A 16947-nucleotide genomic window follows, 5' to 3' on the forward strand; every position below is an offset into this window, starting at 1 on the left:
CCAAGGACAGTCCCTGGTTTTTTGTCTGCTGCAGGTTTTCTAGTCATTAAACTTCCAATCCTTTTGCTTGCTTGGTTGCAAATTAATTACCGTGCTCCTCATCTAAGTCAAGAAAGGGCTGTTGAAAGCATTTATTATATTCATGTCTCAAGAAACTGTTCTCTGGACACTTGGCTAGATTCTGCCAGGAGATCCTTGTGCACAGAGGAATCCACAGAGGTTAAACCAGCAGATGCAAGGACATGGTTTTACTCCTAAAGCATCCAGCACTTAGAGCAGGGGTGAGCAATTATTTTGGCTGGAGGGGCACTTGATGAGTTTTGGTGACCTGTCAAGGGCTGCAAAGGTAGCCCTGCCCCTTGACTGGTGCCCCACCCCCTGGTCGCTATCTTGGGACTGGAACCCGCCTAACCCCCAACCTTGGCCACCAGAAGTCCTGCCCCTTGCCCCCAGAAGTACTCCTTTGCGAGGGTGGGAGGGCATTGCCATCTTGGAACCAGAAAAGAAAACAAATTCTATACTAAAAATCAAACATCTATTATACGGTATTACAATTTTATTTTAAAATATATTTTTGTCCTTATTTACATGTGGCTGTGTAGTGAATATATAGAGGTGATTACATAATAGCTCAAAATAATGCCTTATTCTTGTATATTGTGTGTGAGGTGTGGTTGGGGGGCTGGATGTGTGTGAGATGGGTTGTGGGGGAGTGAAGATCTGGAGGTGTGTGGGGAGTGTGGGTGTGTGCGCAGAGATGTCAGGGAGGATGTGGTGTATGTGTGGGTGGGTGTTGTGTTTGGGGGTGTGGGTGGGTGAAGGGTTTGGTTGTGTGTGGGGGAAGGTGTGGTTGTGGGTTGGTAAAGGGGTGTGGTGGGGTGTGTGGGTGTGGTGAGGTATGTGTGGGAGCCCCCCCCGCGCACACACACGCCCCCCTCTCCATCCTGGTGCACAGCTCCCAGGACACAGCTGGAGCCACACACCACGGGAGGGACCCCAGCACAATGGAGCTGGTGGCCTGGCCCCACTTCCTTCCACCACATGTAGTGCCCTGGACTCTGCTGGGAAGCAGGGAAAGGAACCAGCCTGGATCCATCACACGGGGCTCCCCACCACTTCCTGCAAAGTGCAGAAACTGCATGTGGCAGCAGGGAAGACTGTGTGGGGCTTCACCCTGGTGGCGCACGAGTCCCCAGCAGCTGCACATGAGCGGAGAGGAGTCCCGCCGCCCTACTGAGTGTGGGGCTCCTGCTCCAGGCTCCTCTCTACCTGCTGCCCAGAGCGCTGCAGCACAGACACAAGGAGGAGCTGCTGGAGGCTGGGGGACCTGAGCAGTTCCCTGAGTGGCTACAGCAGCAGCATAGCAACAGGCCTACCTGGAAGCCATGTGCTGGCCAGGACGAGGGCTGGGGCCCTCCTGCACACAAGGGTGGGAGCACAGCACATTCCCCCGGTGGGAGTGGGCAGGGCACAGCTCCATGCAGAGTGGAGCAGAGCAGAGCTATCCGTGAGCTGGGCCAAATATGATTAATTGGTGGCCACCCACCCACAGGCCAGATGAAATTGCCTGATGGCCCGGATCTGGCCGTGCGCTGGAGTTTGCCCGCCCCAGCTTAGAGGATCTGAAGGATTTGCTTGCTTATTCCTTATGAAGGAGAAATACAGATAACCAAACTGTCCGGGTGAAGTCATTGCTCCATGATGACTTCTTGATATTTTGGGAAATAAAAGGCTGCTCTGTGGCAAATTATTTTTTCATCCCAGGAATATGGTGAGGAGAAATGCCATATTTACTCAAATGTAAGACAACTCCCCAATAATTAGATTTGATATATGGAAAGTTTATAAATATACAATATTGTAAGATTAGATAGATAGATAGATAGATAATGTTATATTATATAACATTCTAATATGATATTCTGTCATAATTTTTCCATATATCAAACCTAATTACTGGGGGTTGTTCCACACACACACACACACACACACACACCCCCACCCCCTTACTCTTTCCACCTCCCTTTACTGTCATACCCTGCTTTTCCTGGGCACATGGAAGTAAGGGGCAAATTTTCAACCATTGACTTTGAGATAAGCATGCCTATAGTAATTTGCATATAGGTAATGGATACCTATAGACTTTGTTCTTCCAGAATTCATTCATTTTAACTTCTTTTTAAACTGCTGGAAGTTTTAGCACAGGTACTCCATAAACACACTCTTAAGCAACACTTTTGTACTTGCTTTATATACAATTCCACCTTTTTTTTTTTTTGCAAAAATATTTATTTCTATCTATCGATAGACAGACAGATTGATAGATATATAATAATTATATCTATTGTTCTATCTGTCTGTCAATCTGTATAAAAATCTGTACCTCTAACAAGCTATCCTTTGAGCGCCATGGTTTACTTGACAGTCCAAAAACACACCTTTATAGTCGCATTATTTTTAGTCCCATTACAAGGACTGCACCGCGCACCTGCACTCCTGCATACCTACGTACCCATGCATTCATCACTGTCCTCTTGAAATCATCAGTTATGCAAAGCATTACCTCAGTCCTTTCCCCCCATGCCCTTCCCAAATTCCCCTTCTGCTTGTTCAGTCCTTTCATTCATTTTCATATTTGTTGTCATCACTGTCTTGTTACTCTCTTAGAAGAGCTTGTGTCTGAAAAGTCTATGCCAGTTCCCTCTGTTCCATGTGATGTCCGCCATCTTTCCCATCCTCTTCTGCTATCTTCTTGTAATACCAGGACATCTCACTCGGGCCGACTCTAATACAGTCCTTGACTGGGAGGTTTGTGTGCCTGTTTGTGAGCAAGTTCCTGGTCTTCCACAGTACAAAATATGCATGACATTAGACCAAAGCCAAAAGGCTCATTATTTACCATACAGTTCATTGGGCTGGGCCCCAGCAGAGTCAATAGTGTTTGAAGCCATGGTGACCCCATAGCTCAGCACTGCTCAGTATGTGTGTACTACAGATATGCCACCCCTTCCCATACAAAGCATCCATGTGCTAATTAGACCCCTCCACACACACACTTGTAACTGGAACTGGGTGTTTTTGTCATGAGTCCTGGGATCCTCCAAAAATTTTTATGCAGATGAGACATAAGACAGCTTGATCAAGCTTCACCTTATGGAGGGTAGGGCCACGTTAATCATAAGCAACAGGTTGAGAGAATGATTGACAGGGGGATGCTGGGTGAACTGTTTGGAACCCTGTTTGGTAATGTTTGTCAAACATTTAAGGCTGGCTAAACCCCCCCCCTCCCGAAATTATTGGAAATGGGAAAGAAAGGCACGGCACAGCTCAGCTGTGGGAATGAAGAGGAAGTAAAAATGTATTCAATATAGTGGCTCACCATGACTTGAAAAAGAGTTGGTGCTGAGAAGGACTACACTCAATGGGTACTAAATTCCTTTCAGTATGTTTGTGGGGCGTGGGCCATGTGTTTTGTGTTGGCTGCATTTAATCTAGTTCATAGCTTATTTCCATTACTGAGCACATGCTGCTTTTGGCAGCAGTTTATTAATAGACAGTGAATTTAATGAGGTTTCCCTTTAAGTGAATGTAAGTTGAGGAGATTTTTTTCCCATGCTATCTGGGGTGAAAAAAACCTTGCCTTACGTTTGAGTAAATACAGGATGAGCTAGAGGATGTGCTATGATGGGGTTGTAGACCATACAAGTGGCACAGGCGGTTCTAGTATAGGTAAATATTTGCATCTTCTACTTGCCTTTTCCATTATACCAGGCTCCCCAAAGTCTGCCCTCATGTAAAAGGTTTCTCTGTGCCCTTGATCGACTGGAGAATCACCTCACTTTAACCTGCTGCATGCCAGCACTCTGAATTGAGAACATGAACCTCTTAACCAAAAGGAGGCAAACACGGTTGCTAGGAGGGTTTTCTGTTAGGTGACTTTCATTTTGTCTCACTCCTGCCTCTCACCTGTGTGAAATCTAGTTGTGATGTTGCCTTGTGGAGAACTCCAGAAGGCATCTAGAATGTGCCTTTAGACGATTCCAGACTGAAACTCAAGTAGACATAACTAACTTTAATGGCCAGTCCTTCTGCTTGGGAACGTTGTGGTATTTCCTATCAGTACCATCTTATAGATACCTCCATTACTTCTGCTGGCTAAACCATAATACCCCAAAGATTCACAGGATCAGTATGCTCCCAGTGAAGTCACAAGACTCCAGTTTAGCTGAGAAATTAAATATTTAATCTTGCTATATTTGAGCAATGACTGAGATCCATGTTTCAGTCAAGCACATATACAAACGGTAGGTCTCCCCTCACGGGCACATGCACGCACACACAGTTGAGAGTTTAAAAACAGCCTTACTTCAGTAATGTTAACCACCTTCAAAAGTAATAGGAATCCAAAATGATACCCAGCAGTAATAATGCCAACAATGAAAATTAAAACAGTGTGTACAGCATGGCCTACACAGATCCATTCTAAGAGGCATTCTTTTATACCCTCCTTCTCCCCACTTCCTCTCCACTACTTAATACATCTCATGTTTTAGAACAGTGGTCTCCAACATTTTTATGGTGAAGATCAGTTTTTGGAACTAAAAGGCACCCCAGGATCTACCACATGCCCCCTGCCCCACGTGCCCTGGACCAGGGAGTGTCCTGGTCCCACTTCTGTATCGCGACTGCACTGAGCCGCACCCGCCTGGCAGCCAGAGGAACGTGGCGTTGGGCCTTGGCCCAGCTGGGTCTGGAAGTGTCTGTGGTCCAGGGGTGCACTGGGGGAGGCGGGCTTCTGCTGCTGGGCACAGTCTGGCAGAGGCCCCAGGGACACAGACCCCTGGGGCCTCTGCTGGGCTGTGCCCAGTGGCAGGAGCCGCCCCCCACACGCTCCTGGATGACCAGTTCTTCCCAGGCATGGCTGGGCCGAGGCCACCCTGATGTGAGTCCCCGCTGCTGAGCTGAGCCATGCCTGCACGTGGCCAGCTTGCAGCAAGGCTCAAGGCACAGCGGCGTCCGCTTCTGTTGCCTCCGCTCCCACAGAGATGGGAGGATGCCTTCCCACGCCCTTGGAGGAACCTCTCTGGGCTCCAGTCCTCCCACCACCTGGCCAGGCTGGAGCCCCACTTAATTTCCTCTGCTCCTGGTTGGGCTGCACGGTCAGCCATTCACTGTGGGGGGCCTTGATCTGGCCCTTGCCCCCTCCCTCCACCATAGATTGACCTGCTGGGGGTGGTGGGTGTGCGCATGTGCACACGCCTAGCTCCCCCCAGCCCAGGATCTACCAAAAGAGGCTCTGGGATCTACCTGTAGATTGGGATCCGCGGGTTGGTGACCACTAGTTTAGAAGTAACTGACTGACATAGCATCTTTCCCCTTGCCTGAATAGTTATCCAGGAACCATTGTGAACTGTTCTGTCACAATCCTGGCCATTCCTCTCACCTTGCCAAAGGTCAATGCAGGGTACAGGGACACCAGGAACAGTATGTTGGCTCAAGGCTCCTTGTTAGTAGCATGCGATTCCTGAAGATTTTCTATCATTTCTTTTTCTGATGCAGACTATTTCACACAATTATTGTGGAAGTGCTTGAATCTGCATGGGATAGGGATAAACATGGTTATAAAGCAAAGGCTATTCTCCTTCCTTCAGGGTGAGGGAGAAAGTACCACCCTCTCGGCTCTAGATTTTTTTCTATGCAAGTTCCTACCTCCATTGTAGCAATGGTGGAAATTGTAATGTAGAAGTGGGTGTTCTTAGCAGTATGTTTTCTGACCTTGCTAAAAACCCCAATCTAGAACATAAGCTGCTTAAAATAAAAATGTCTGTGGCCATGTGTAATGTTGCCTGTACCAAGTTGAGGCCTCCCATGATCAAGAGGGTTTTTTTTGTTTTGTTTTTTTAATTGGGGGGAGGGGGTTCTGTGTGCTGTGTTGTGTGAGCCTTCATGCTTCTCGTGTGCAGACTCTACTCCACACCCATAAGGACTGAGAGTTTCACTTTTTTATGAAGAACAAAGTTCTCGTTATCTCTCCTGACTTGAAGAGCTGGAGCTTTAAGAAAAGTTGGCAGCTCCGTACTTGGCACTGCTCCCTGCTTTGAATCTGCGCTGGTCAGAGCAATAGAAGTAGCTTTTGCAAAAGTAAGTCCTGTGCAGACTGTGCCTGGTAGTACCAAGCTGGGAGCAGACGGTTGGAAAATGTTTCTTCTTTTGGAAGTCACCTTTGGAGCCATTTATCATAACAAGTTCATAGGGATGGCCTTTTCCAGGCCCATCTGGTCAGGACAACAGGAATGGTCTTTCGCAGACCCATCTGGTCAAGGCATATATTTTGTGTGACTGATAAAAGGTGGCAGGTTTTTGTTGCAGTGCTTAGTGTGCATGTGTAGCATGCGTACCGTCGCCGGTTCCAAATTCTTTGACAGTTAGCAAGAGTGAGGTTATAGAAAAAGAGCCAGTTGTGTTAAAGCCGTGAGCTGTTGCTTTAAAAAAAAAAAAAAAAAAAAAAATCCTTTGTGAGGCTGTGGAGAGAAAGTGCTAGAACTGTGTACGATCATGACTGGAAAGCAGGATCCCTGAGTGGTCACCGAACCTTCCCAGCACAAGACAGGGAAGCTGGTCTCACCAAGCCTGCAGTGCTCTTAGGCAGAATGATCATTCACCGGAACAGATAGCAACTGCAAGCCAAACGATCAAATTAAGGAAAAGCAGCTCTTGAAAGGGAATGAGGCAAAATCTTGCTCTTGTGTTGAAAGGGAACAGCATCCTCCTTGCTAGACATGGAAATCACGTTTTTAAAGGGATTATTTGGTTGCAGCTCTTTCTGAAGACTCTGGCTGCTCTGCATTGCTTTGTGCTTTTGATTCTTCTTTTTTGCACATATGTAATTCTGGAGGTTTAAAAAAAAAATCTGCCAGGGATTCAGAAGGCATCCCACTAGCGATCAGCTGACATTCCTAACTGAAGGCTGCAATGTGTTGCTTATTCATTTTGTACTGTGGGAGCTGCAGGGGCTAGCAGAGAGCTAAACTATGCATTTCAAACAGCAGTGCTTGTGCAGAAAGAGGGGTGAGAGAGAGGCAGCCGGCGAGGAAAGAGCACAGCTGGACTTTCTCCTTGTTTTTATCCATTTCTGCAGGATCATGTATTTATAAGGGATGAGGTGGGCCACAGGGATCGCAGGCCTGAGCTGCGGCCTACCCAGTCAGTCCAGAATCAGGCCCTCCACTACCGGAACCGAGAGCGCTTTGCCACAATCAAATCAGCATCTTTGGTAAGCAGCCCCCCCCCAGCCCCCTTCTTTCTCTCTGTCTGGCTGGGAAGGGGTCAATTTTTCTCTCTTTCTCTCTCCCTCTTTTTTTGTTGGCATAGCAACTAGATTTTGCACAGAAAGAGATTTTTAGCTCTGTGCATGGAATGTGCAAAAAGCTTGGGGGGAGGGGGATTCACCACACCCGGGGTTATTTCCAGCCTATATAAAATTAAACATGTTTAAGGATGTAGTTCTTTACAATGTTTTTCCTGTATTGCATCAGTTGTCTCTTAATAGTATTCCACCTTAAAAAAATGTGTGTATTGATTTGCATGTGTATAAAATGTATGCATACATATTTCTTAAAAAACACACAAAAAAAAAAGAATTCATAGGTTGATGGCATTTCATCATTGCAAAATCAGATCATTGCCTCCTCAGGCTGAATTACCAGCTATACATCTCATTCATTTATTTCATTTCAAACTATTCACTGCATTTTATTTTTCTATTCAACCTCATGAAGCATTGCCTGGCTCCAATAAATGAGCGAGGGCTTACCGCGGGGCTGTGGGTTTACAAAGAGGAGGGCGGAGGGGGGATGGGTAGGATCAGTCCAGATTTGTACTATTGCAAATGTGATTGCTATAGATGCCTTTGTAGTAGCAAAAGGGGTGTGTGCCGGAAGAGTTAGTTGTGTTGCCTCCTCCCCCCCCATCTTTTGCATGCACACAGCCTGAAATCTGTAACCACCTTCTCAGGAGGTATCTATAAGAAACAACGGCTTCACAAGGGGGAAAATGGGCTGCTAAATTGAAAATAATTGCAATCTTAAATATTTCAGCACAACTGCTATTAGAGGTCACATGGGCAAGGGAGACTTACAGAGTATCCACTGTTTGGCCATTGCATTTGCTGCCTATTATGACATCATCCTAGGCCAACCCAGAAATTACAACAGAGAACCCTCCCCCTTTTTGTTTTATTGTGCATCTGAATGATTCCCCTTACCACCATTTCCTCATTCCCCTTCACTGCTCCAGAGCTTTGAACAGCACAGAAGGAAGTGTGTGTAAGCAGAGGTAGTCTGTCAGTGGAGTAGAGAGGAGAAAGGCAGCGGATGGTAGCTTCACATTTTCTCTGCTGTTGCTGAAGCCCAGAATGAAGCAGTGGGATTTACGCTACTGCCTGTGCTCCATGTTGGCTTGTATCTGGGGCAGGGCATTTGAGTTTCTCTTCTCCCAGGTGTATTTTTTGTAAAGCTCAATCTTTTTTTTTCCCCTGCACCCCAAATTTAAAGTGTGACCTAGAAATGGGTGCAGTAGATGCTTTTCTGCCAGGATTCCTGTCCCAGTAGAATCTCAGATTTCCTTAAAAAAAAGAAACAAAAAAAAACAACAACCCCTTTTCCACATGCTCCTGTTATAGCTGTGCAGGTGTATGTGCTCACTTATGTGCACATGCATGTGCACACATGTGCACTGTCAACTCAGTAGTCTGTATTGAACAAATAAATAGTAATAGAATACCATTTCTTCAGCCAAGTTGACTGCAAGGAAGAAATGATAAGCAACTTGGGGGATGGGGTGAGAGACAGAGAGAGAAAGAAGTTGCATCTTTGCCTGGCACCTTAATGGTTTTTGCCCCCAGTTGGCCACCCCACACTTGACCTTGTCTCCAATATCAGAAGCCATAATTCTCTAGGGGATATATTTGTTTATTGAGCTGCCTGAACAGCCAGGCTATCCTAGGATGATGGAGAAACTCTTAGGCCCCTCTCTCAAGCAGCAGAGGGTGCTCAAACAAATATATGAATTTTGTTGCTCCTCTGGTTCCTTGAGCTACTCTGGCCAGGGAAGCTGGTGACCCCACATCACTCTCAATCATATGGCAGAGTCCTGTGGGGATGAGACTAGATCTACCTGGCTCACTAGGGTGCTGATTTGCTAGAGCTCCTCTGCTGAACTGACCAATGTACTATAGAGTTAAAGGGGTTACTAGTTTGGATAGAAAAGTGACTCTCCTGGGAATTTTTATTTACTTCTGTGTTGTCCATGGAGCATATTTCTGAGGCAAAGCCTAGTTGGGGCTGTAGGGGGAAAATAGCTGCAGAATATGGATATCCAGATGTCATCTGGGAGGAGGCTCTAACAATGATCATACCCATTGGTTACACCCACTTGATATTTTACACACATCAAACCTCTCTTCTTGGGCTAAGGATGGGATTTCTTTTCATCCATATGCTTCCTACCCTCTATTTCCATTGTGTGGAGTAATAAATACATCTGGCCTTCATTAGCAGTGGAATGGAATAGCAGGGAGCGATACACAATAGCAGTTTATAAGAGAAGGCGGTATTGTTCACCTTTGTCCTGATATGAAGAAAAAGACAAAAAAACACTTCCCTATAAAAGTATCTCCTCAGGTTTGCCAGAGTAGTCCCGTACTTGGGTAATTGTGATCTTCTAGAGACTGACATTTCATTTCATTAAACCCAGAATACTTGGAGGAGGGAGGGAGTTAATTTACGACAGTGACTTTTCGATTCAGTAACACAAGGGTGACCAACCCGTGGCATGGGCATCCTCTGTGTGTTGCATGTGGCAGACTGGGGAGAGTGGAGGCAGCACAGGGCGTATAGCAGGGGTGGACAATTATTTTAGCTAGAGGGCCACTTAGGGAGTCTTAGTGAGCTGTTGCATGCCAGGTCAGCATTTCCCCACCTGTAACAGCTCACCAAAACTCCCTGAGTGGCCTCTGCATGTGGCTGGGTAGCTGGGATGGGGCCATGAGGCAAGGAGCAGCTTCCAGAAGCAGGACAGGCAGGCGGGGCCAGGGCCAGAGCTGGGATTGGGATCATGGGGCAATGACAGTGTGGGGCCCAGGGTAGAGCCATGATCCCCACAGACCCTGCGATGGCCACTGGTTCTGCTGGCAGGGACGTGCAGGGAGCAGATCACAACACTGCCCTGAACCAAAGAGCAGCCATGACCCACACAGGCAGGTGGATGGGATGGGGCCCCAGCCAGGCAGGGAGCTGCATCTGGGAACAGAAGGGGCTGGGGATTGCAGGGTAATGACAGTGTAGGGCCAGGGCTCAGGACAGAGCTACAATCTACTCCCTGCATGCCCTCACCTGAAGAACTGGTGCCTGTTGCAGCAAAGTGCAGGCAGCAGATTGTGGCTCTGCCCCGGGCCCCAGCCCTGTGCTGTCACCACCCTGCGATCCGAATCCCTGACCCTGTCCCCCCAGCCCACTCCCAGATTCCGGTCCCCACGCCCCATCCCAGCCCCCTGCCCACACAGATCCCTGCCTGTCTCCATAGAGAACTTGCCCGCTCTTCTAGCGGTGGGTGTGGGGCAGGTGGGCTGGGGTGCCTGGGCAGCGGGGCTGGCAGTGGCAGCCAGAAGGAGCCACTACTGGGGTTATCAAGAAACAGAGTCTGGCTGCCGTACTGCCCCAGCCTTGCTGCATACCAGGTGACAGCAGGACTAGCCTCACTCCCCTGGGTTGCCCCTCACGCCTGGGTCAGTTGGGGCCAATGCACCCACTGCAGCCTGGACAAAATGCCTTGGCAGGCCAAATCCAGCCTGTGAGCCATATTTTGCCCACCCCTGGCATATAGGGTAGGGAGCAGAAAACAGAGCAGCAGATTGGGTAGAAAGCAGATCAGGCAGGGGAAGGGATTTGGAATAGCACTTGTGGGGGCTTAATGTGTAGCATGCTTACCAAAACAGGTTGGCCCCCACTTGAATAATACATGTAATCCCTTTTAGGAAATATATGGTACTACAGTTGCAATTACTACTATTTTGGAGAAGAGATTCATCACATTCCTTGTCTCCAGACAATGTTAGGGCAGGTGTAAAGAAGGAAGGGTCATTATTGCTGGAGAGGGGGAACCAAGGATTAGTTTGAAATGTACAGCATCCCTGGAACTGTTGGTTCAGAAAACAACACTTCTGTGGTCTTCTAGTTCCCTTAATTTTCATGTCACACAATACCTTTAATAATGAGGTCCTCTCTGCCAGGATGCTAAAGTTCCCATGGCACTTCCTGCTGCCCTCTTAACTGCCCATCAGTTTATTTCTGAGTGCTGCCCAACAGTCCCAGCAAGATTGTTCAGTAGAGAGAGTAATGTTGAGTAAACTGTAATATCCAATAGGATTGTGAAGGGTTGTGGACCACATTTATGCTACGCAAGTTGCAGGAATCTTCCTGAATGAAAGACTGTATGAAAATAAGCATTACTTTGCCTGCGAGATTCACTGAACAGTCTCTGCCTGAAAGATGGGCAGCACTAGCTCAACTTAGAGGAGGGTCAGTTTCACACTGTTTAATAGCCAGCCTTGCTGGCTGAAGTCAGGAATGCAGTATCTGTGATCTCTGAGCCCTTCCTGGCTGAAAGTGGTCATCACTGCAGCACACACCTATGTCATAGTCTTGAGTTTCTAAAAGGACATGATGAGTTGAAGTACACTCTACTTCCAAACATGAGTTAGAAGTGGTTTGGGTTAGTTCCCCTGCTCATGAACCCCATGCTAAGTTTTGTGGTTTACAGTCACACTTTGCAAATGATTTGAAATATTTTTTCTACCTTCTTGTGGTGTGAAGACACCACGCACTCAGTGAGGGAAGTGGAATGACTTTAAAGGTGAAACCGAGAAACGGGCTACCCAAAAAACACACAAGCTGTGAAAACATGTATTTTTTTTTTTCTCTGTTGGCTTTCAGTGACGCATAGGTGTTACTTGTAACAATAGTAAGTACCAATATTCAAGCAAGTGTGATGAATTCAGTGCTCCTCTGAAGGGGGATTTTAGTCATCTCCTAAAGCAGGGGCATTTGAGTGTGGTCATGGTCTGGGCCATGATTTAACAGCATGGGTCTCCTAAACCATCTTCTTTCTCATTGGTCATTACGCAGACTGTTTCCCCATGTACTGTCCCTGTGGTAATGATAGTCCCACTTACACAGAGCAGTAACACTGAGAAAGGTTTGTGCATACTTGCTGTTCTCATGCAGTTTAGTAGCTAGTGTCCTGTACCCAGCCCCTTCTCCATAGATTGTGAAGCATGTGCTTTGCAGCCCCTTAGTGGTCCTCATGCTACCTTTGGAGAAGCTCTGTTCTGGAGCATGAAAAGCCAGTGCAGGTTGCCTGGACAGAATACAGGATATGCTGCTTGCTGATAAATAATGCCAGGCAGCAGGGGAGTGTCTGTCAAATCTATATATGTAGAGATTGGACAGGCTTGGGTATTAACCATATATAAATTGTGTTTTAGCCTTGACCCTTTTCTCTGGTAACTTCATGAGCCTCCCTTGATGTTCACTCACTCTCCACAGCTTTTTGAGTGTTGCTGCTGAAGAAGTGAGAAGGTGGCTTGAGCATTGTTGATTCCATTGCATTCTGTTTGGAATCAAGATGCTAACGAAGTAATCGTGTACTGTCACTCTGGGACTTCAGATTCCTGAAGGCAGAATTAGTGGGTATGGTCACTAAAACAGTATCAGGCCAGTCAGCCCCTAAACTGTGGTATATTTGAATTGACACCGTCTCCCGACTCTGAAAATACTTGGTATTCTGTCCACATAGCTGCTCTTTCTCTTGACAGAATCGCCAAGCCAATAATAAGTCCAAGCCCTGAGCCAAAAAATACTCAGTTTGTTCCATCTTCTTTCACTGTCATCTCACAATCCTTTCTCTCATTGTGAGAGGCTGCCAGTGTTTTCCCAAGCCCTAGCAGCCAATTTGAAGTTTCTGGAAAAGGGTGTAGTAGGTCCTGTTTGCTTGTTAACTGCTATAGATGTGAGAGGTGGGCATGGCCCTCTGGGCAAAATGGATCTGGTGTCTGGGTTGAGCAGGTTGGAGGGAGATACCCAAGAAACAAGAAGCAGGAAATGTCACATCTTGGTGAAAGTTGTGTATTTTATGCAGATGTTTAGTTCTGCAGATGTCCTGACAGATGAGCTTCAAAATCTTCTAATATGTTATGATCTAAAGAGTCCTGAGATTTTTTTGACAAGGGTCATTTGGGAAGTAATTTTGCAGTGAATTCAGTTATCTGCCCTATTTCATGATAATCTGTGGGATTGTGTTTAGGTACTTTAGTGCCTTCATCCAAGGACATCAGACCGGTTCAGAATTTCATTGCAAATATTAGTCACTAAAACTCCCTCAAACTTCTCTGCAGTAATCCTTGACGCTTTTCCGTCATCATGGGTTCCATCATGAGGCCATGACATCTCATCAGAGTGCATGTTGGCACTAGCCTTCTGATATTAGTCTGTCCATATTCAATGCTTAACCCTCGTTTCATTCAATTTCATCCACTTGCTACTGCAAATTAACCAGGAAATAGACATTTCCTTCAGATTTGGAGGAGGACAGCTTCATTCATCTGTCTGAATTAGAGATTACAGTGATTGGCTAATTCTGTAGCATTGATGTGCTGAATAGTCGCTTAATTCCACAAGAGGTCCATGGAGCCTACTGTTCTGTGTCTGTCCAGTGATCCGGGATGCAGATGTTCTTTTTGTTTTCCCTTTGGCTTCTTAGTGTCTCCTTGTCTTCTGCTGTGGCTGGAAGCATGTCAAGAGAAGAGTTATCCTCGGTAAATTCTGTCATAATGTTAGTATTTTTATTATCTAATGGTGTCTAATATCTCCACACTTAACATGGGATCTTTTAAAAATTTATTAAATGTCTTAGTCCATTTCCCAAAGACAAGCAAGACAAGCCTAGGTAGATAGAGAATAATGAAGAGGCAAAGTTAAAAAAAATAAACAAAAATGAATATTACTAAATATAAAGAAAATTGAGTATTCATTGTAATTTTAATTAGAAACTAAAGCAAGCAGAACAAAATAAAGGAAGGGAAATAGATAGCAAAGGTATGGCAGGACACAGAGGGAAATGAGGTAGAAGAATTAGGAAGGGAAGAAAATGGGGGAAAAAAATCAGAGGGGCAAGTAGGACAACGTAGAGAATAAAAGAAAATGGTCCCATGCCCACAAAGCTCCATGCTCCTCTCCCTTAATAGCTTTCTCTGTCACAATGTTGACCAAAAAACTGGAGTGAGATGACTGAAAGGATTGTTATATCCACTTATCTCAGACTCTTACTGGGAAGATTGTGCTTTGACTATAAGAAATTCAGATTTTACCTTGCAGGTTAGTGCACAGTGCATCGACAATGGCCATAGGACTTCAAGAAAGATTAAATCTAAGAGGTTCCAATGCTGCTTCATTATTCTCTTTATTAATATAACTCCCTACCTCTACACTATGCTATATGACTTGCTCAACAACATAAGATTTTGGACTCAAACAGCCGAGGCTTTGGAGGTTCTACGATAGAGTACGTTGCACAGAACGTAACATGGAGGTTCTGCTCTTGACCATTTTTGCCTTGTGTGTGATTTGTGTACTTCAGAATGACTTTTCAGAAATCAGATGAAACTGTTGTTACTTCTGGAATTTATAAATCGTTTCTCAGACACCTTATGACGGGATATGAAATATGTTAGAAGATTGTAACAATTTCCAAAGCACCTAATTCAAAGGACCTTGTTTTAAATTGGATCCTGAAAATGTAGAGGGAAGAACATGAATGGATGGAAAATGCCCCAGCTGGAAGCTAAAGAAAAAAGACAGTGATGTTTTTTTAAAGTTTAAAACAAAATTATGTTAAGGAGATAATCTGATCTGGAACATAATGTAAATGTGAACCAAGTTACACATCTCTATGGGAGAAGCCAAAGAACAAAGAGCCTTGAATACAAATATGAAGTTAAAATGAAGCCCTTATATTGCTGGTTGTGTAACTGAATCATGATATGATTTGGGAGTCTCCATGTAAGGAAAAGAAGTAAACCAAGCCAAAACTGTATAGTGAAGAAAATGAGGGTCAGCAGGCATGTGCTGATGAGATCAACTACACTGAAAGCCAGTGCGCTCTCCTGTACTCTTGAGAGATGCAGCATCCTTCCCACCTCAGAAGCCACTTCAGTGAATGGATTTCTTTTTAAATAACTAGTACAGCGTCAGAACAGAGACCAATATAAACAGGAGAAATGAAAGCTCACTTAATATTCAGTAACTTTGCAGCTGGAGAGTTCATTGCAACAATTTGGGTTGGAATTTGGAGAATTCCATCTTTTCACTCACTTCCTATACTGCAGTAGTTGTGGTGTTTGGGTTGGCGGCTTTCCAAATGGGATTCTCCATGATCTGTATTGTTCTCTTGCTCCTTCCCTCCCTTTCAAAAGCTTTGCACTAGTCTAGCTCATCTGCATGAGTGACTGACACACGAGTGACTCTGCTGTTGGGGACATCCAAGAAGAATTGTGTCAGTGAAAGTGCTGCTTCTTTCAGCTCCAACTCCCCTCATCCCTGAGGAACCAGTCAAGATATTGTGAAGTACCTGGTGATCTATAAAAATGTAACGTGAAGTTACTGTGTTGTTGTGCAAATTGTGCATCTGTTGCTAAACTTGACTGAGTTGCAAGTTCGTACCAGTAAATACCAGCTATGCCTAGTACTCCTTGCTCTGATACTTTTTTAGGCATAGACAAAGATGGTGTTAACGTGTGTTGTCACTTTCCTTCCTCCACCAGTCTTACAATCTTGTGTAGGACTGATACTTAACTTGTTTCATCATCCGTCTTTGAAGGCTGTCACGTGTATTTGAAGGCTGCTGCTTGTCACATCACCATTCATTTTTGCTCCCTGCTCTTGTTCTGGAGGAATATTACGAGTCAGAACTATACCCTGAAATCATTTACAAATGACAGATACTTTCTGCGTTGCAGTTTCTCTTAGATGGGATATTTATCTGTAACAGGTTGGCTTTAACAGCCACAAATTCTTCTGAGTAATGAAGTCCGATGCAGTTGGTCCGGCTGAATGCATTCATTGGAATTAAATGTGCTTAATTTATTTTCTGAGGTAGTGGTGGTAGCCTATTTTCTGCAACCTTGTCCATTATTCTTTTTCTCTAGTTAGTCTGGGCCTGTGGCTCTACTTTTATTGGGGATGCATAATGATGTGTCACTAACTGTCCTCAGTCCACTACTGACCTTTCACTAGTCTTTCTGCTGTTCCATCCAGACCTGCTCTTCATATGCCAAGAGGGAAAAAAGTACCTTCCAGCTCTGGTAAATGGTCTAGGATGAATTGGAGCATACAACTGTCAGGGTTTCAGTCTGTGCCAGATATACTGCTCCCGATGACCTCTCAGTTGTCTTGTCTAATTCATACTGTTATATTGACTGAGATGGTTCCTAAATGATTGCTGCCTCTTGTCATCTAGTTGTCTTAGACTGCTGGGTTTGCCTCTGCTTGCTGTTTAATAACAGGAGATAATGATATATTTCTGTTAGAATCTGTGCCATCAAGCAACGTGTGCCACCAAAGTGCATGCCATCCAGTCTTACTTGGTTTTGAATGTTGTCTTAATGCATCCTAATAGTAGTGCTAGTGCTGTGGATAACACTTCTTTTCCTGTTTGTGGTATGGTAGACACTTGAACAGGGTGGGTAGGATCTACTCTATGGCAGGAAAAGCTGTCACTGGGCGTGGGAAGAAATGTGACTTCAGGAAGATTCCTTAATCCCCCTCAAAGGTCTGAGCACAACTTTGTGCTCCAAGATCTGGATTTGAAGCCTATACCTAGGGCTCCAGCCTCTGA

The 16947-nt window shown here is 45.4% G+C and overlaps 1 protein-coding gene across 2 annotated transcripts in view; it reads left to right on the plus strand.

The window, feature by feature from the left end:
• The window catches only part of TAOK3 (TAO kinase 3), a 151037-nt gene that overhangs the window by 119397 nt on the left and 14693 nt on the right, over positions 1 to 16947 (plus strand). For both annotated transcript variants that reach the window (XM_014593635.3, XM_059713551.1), the window contains one exon: positions 7139 to 7273. In XM_014593635.3, the coding sequence (XP_014449121.1) occupies positions 7139 to 7273 (135 nt within the window). The remainder of the gene's footprint in view (positions 1 to 7138; positions 7274 to 16947) is intronic.

The sequence above is a fragment of the Alligator mississippiensis genome, chromosome 10 (assembly GCF_030867095.1).
Source record: "Alligator mississippiensis isolate rAllMis1 chromosome 10, rAllMis1, whole genome shotgun sequence".
NCBI classification, from domain to species: domain Eukaryota; kingdom Metazoa; phylum Chordata; order Crocodylia; family Alligatoridae; genus Alligator; species Alligator mississippiensis.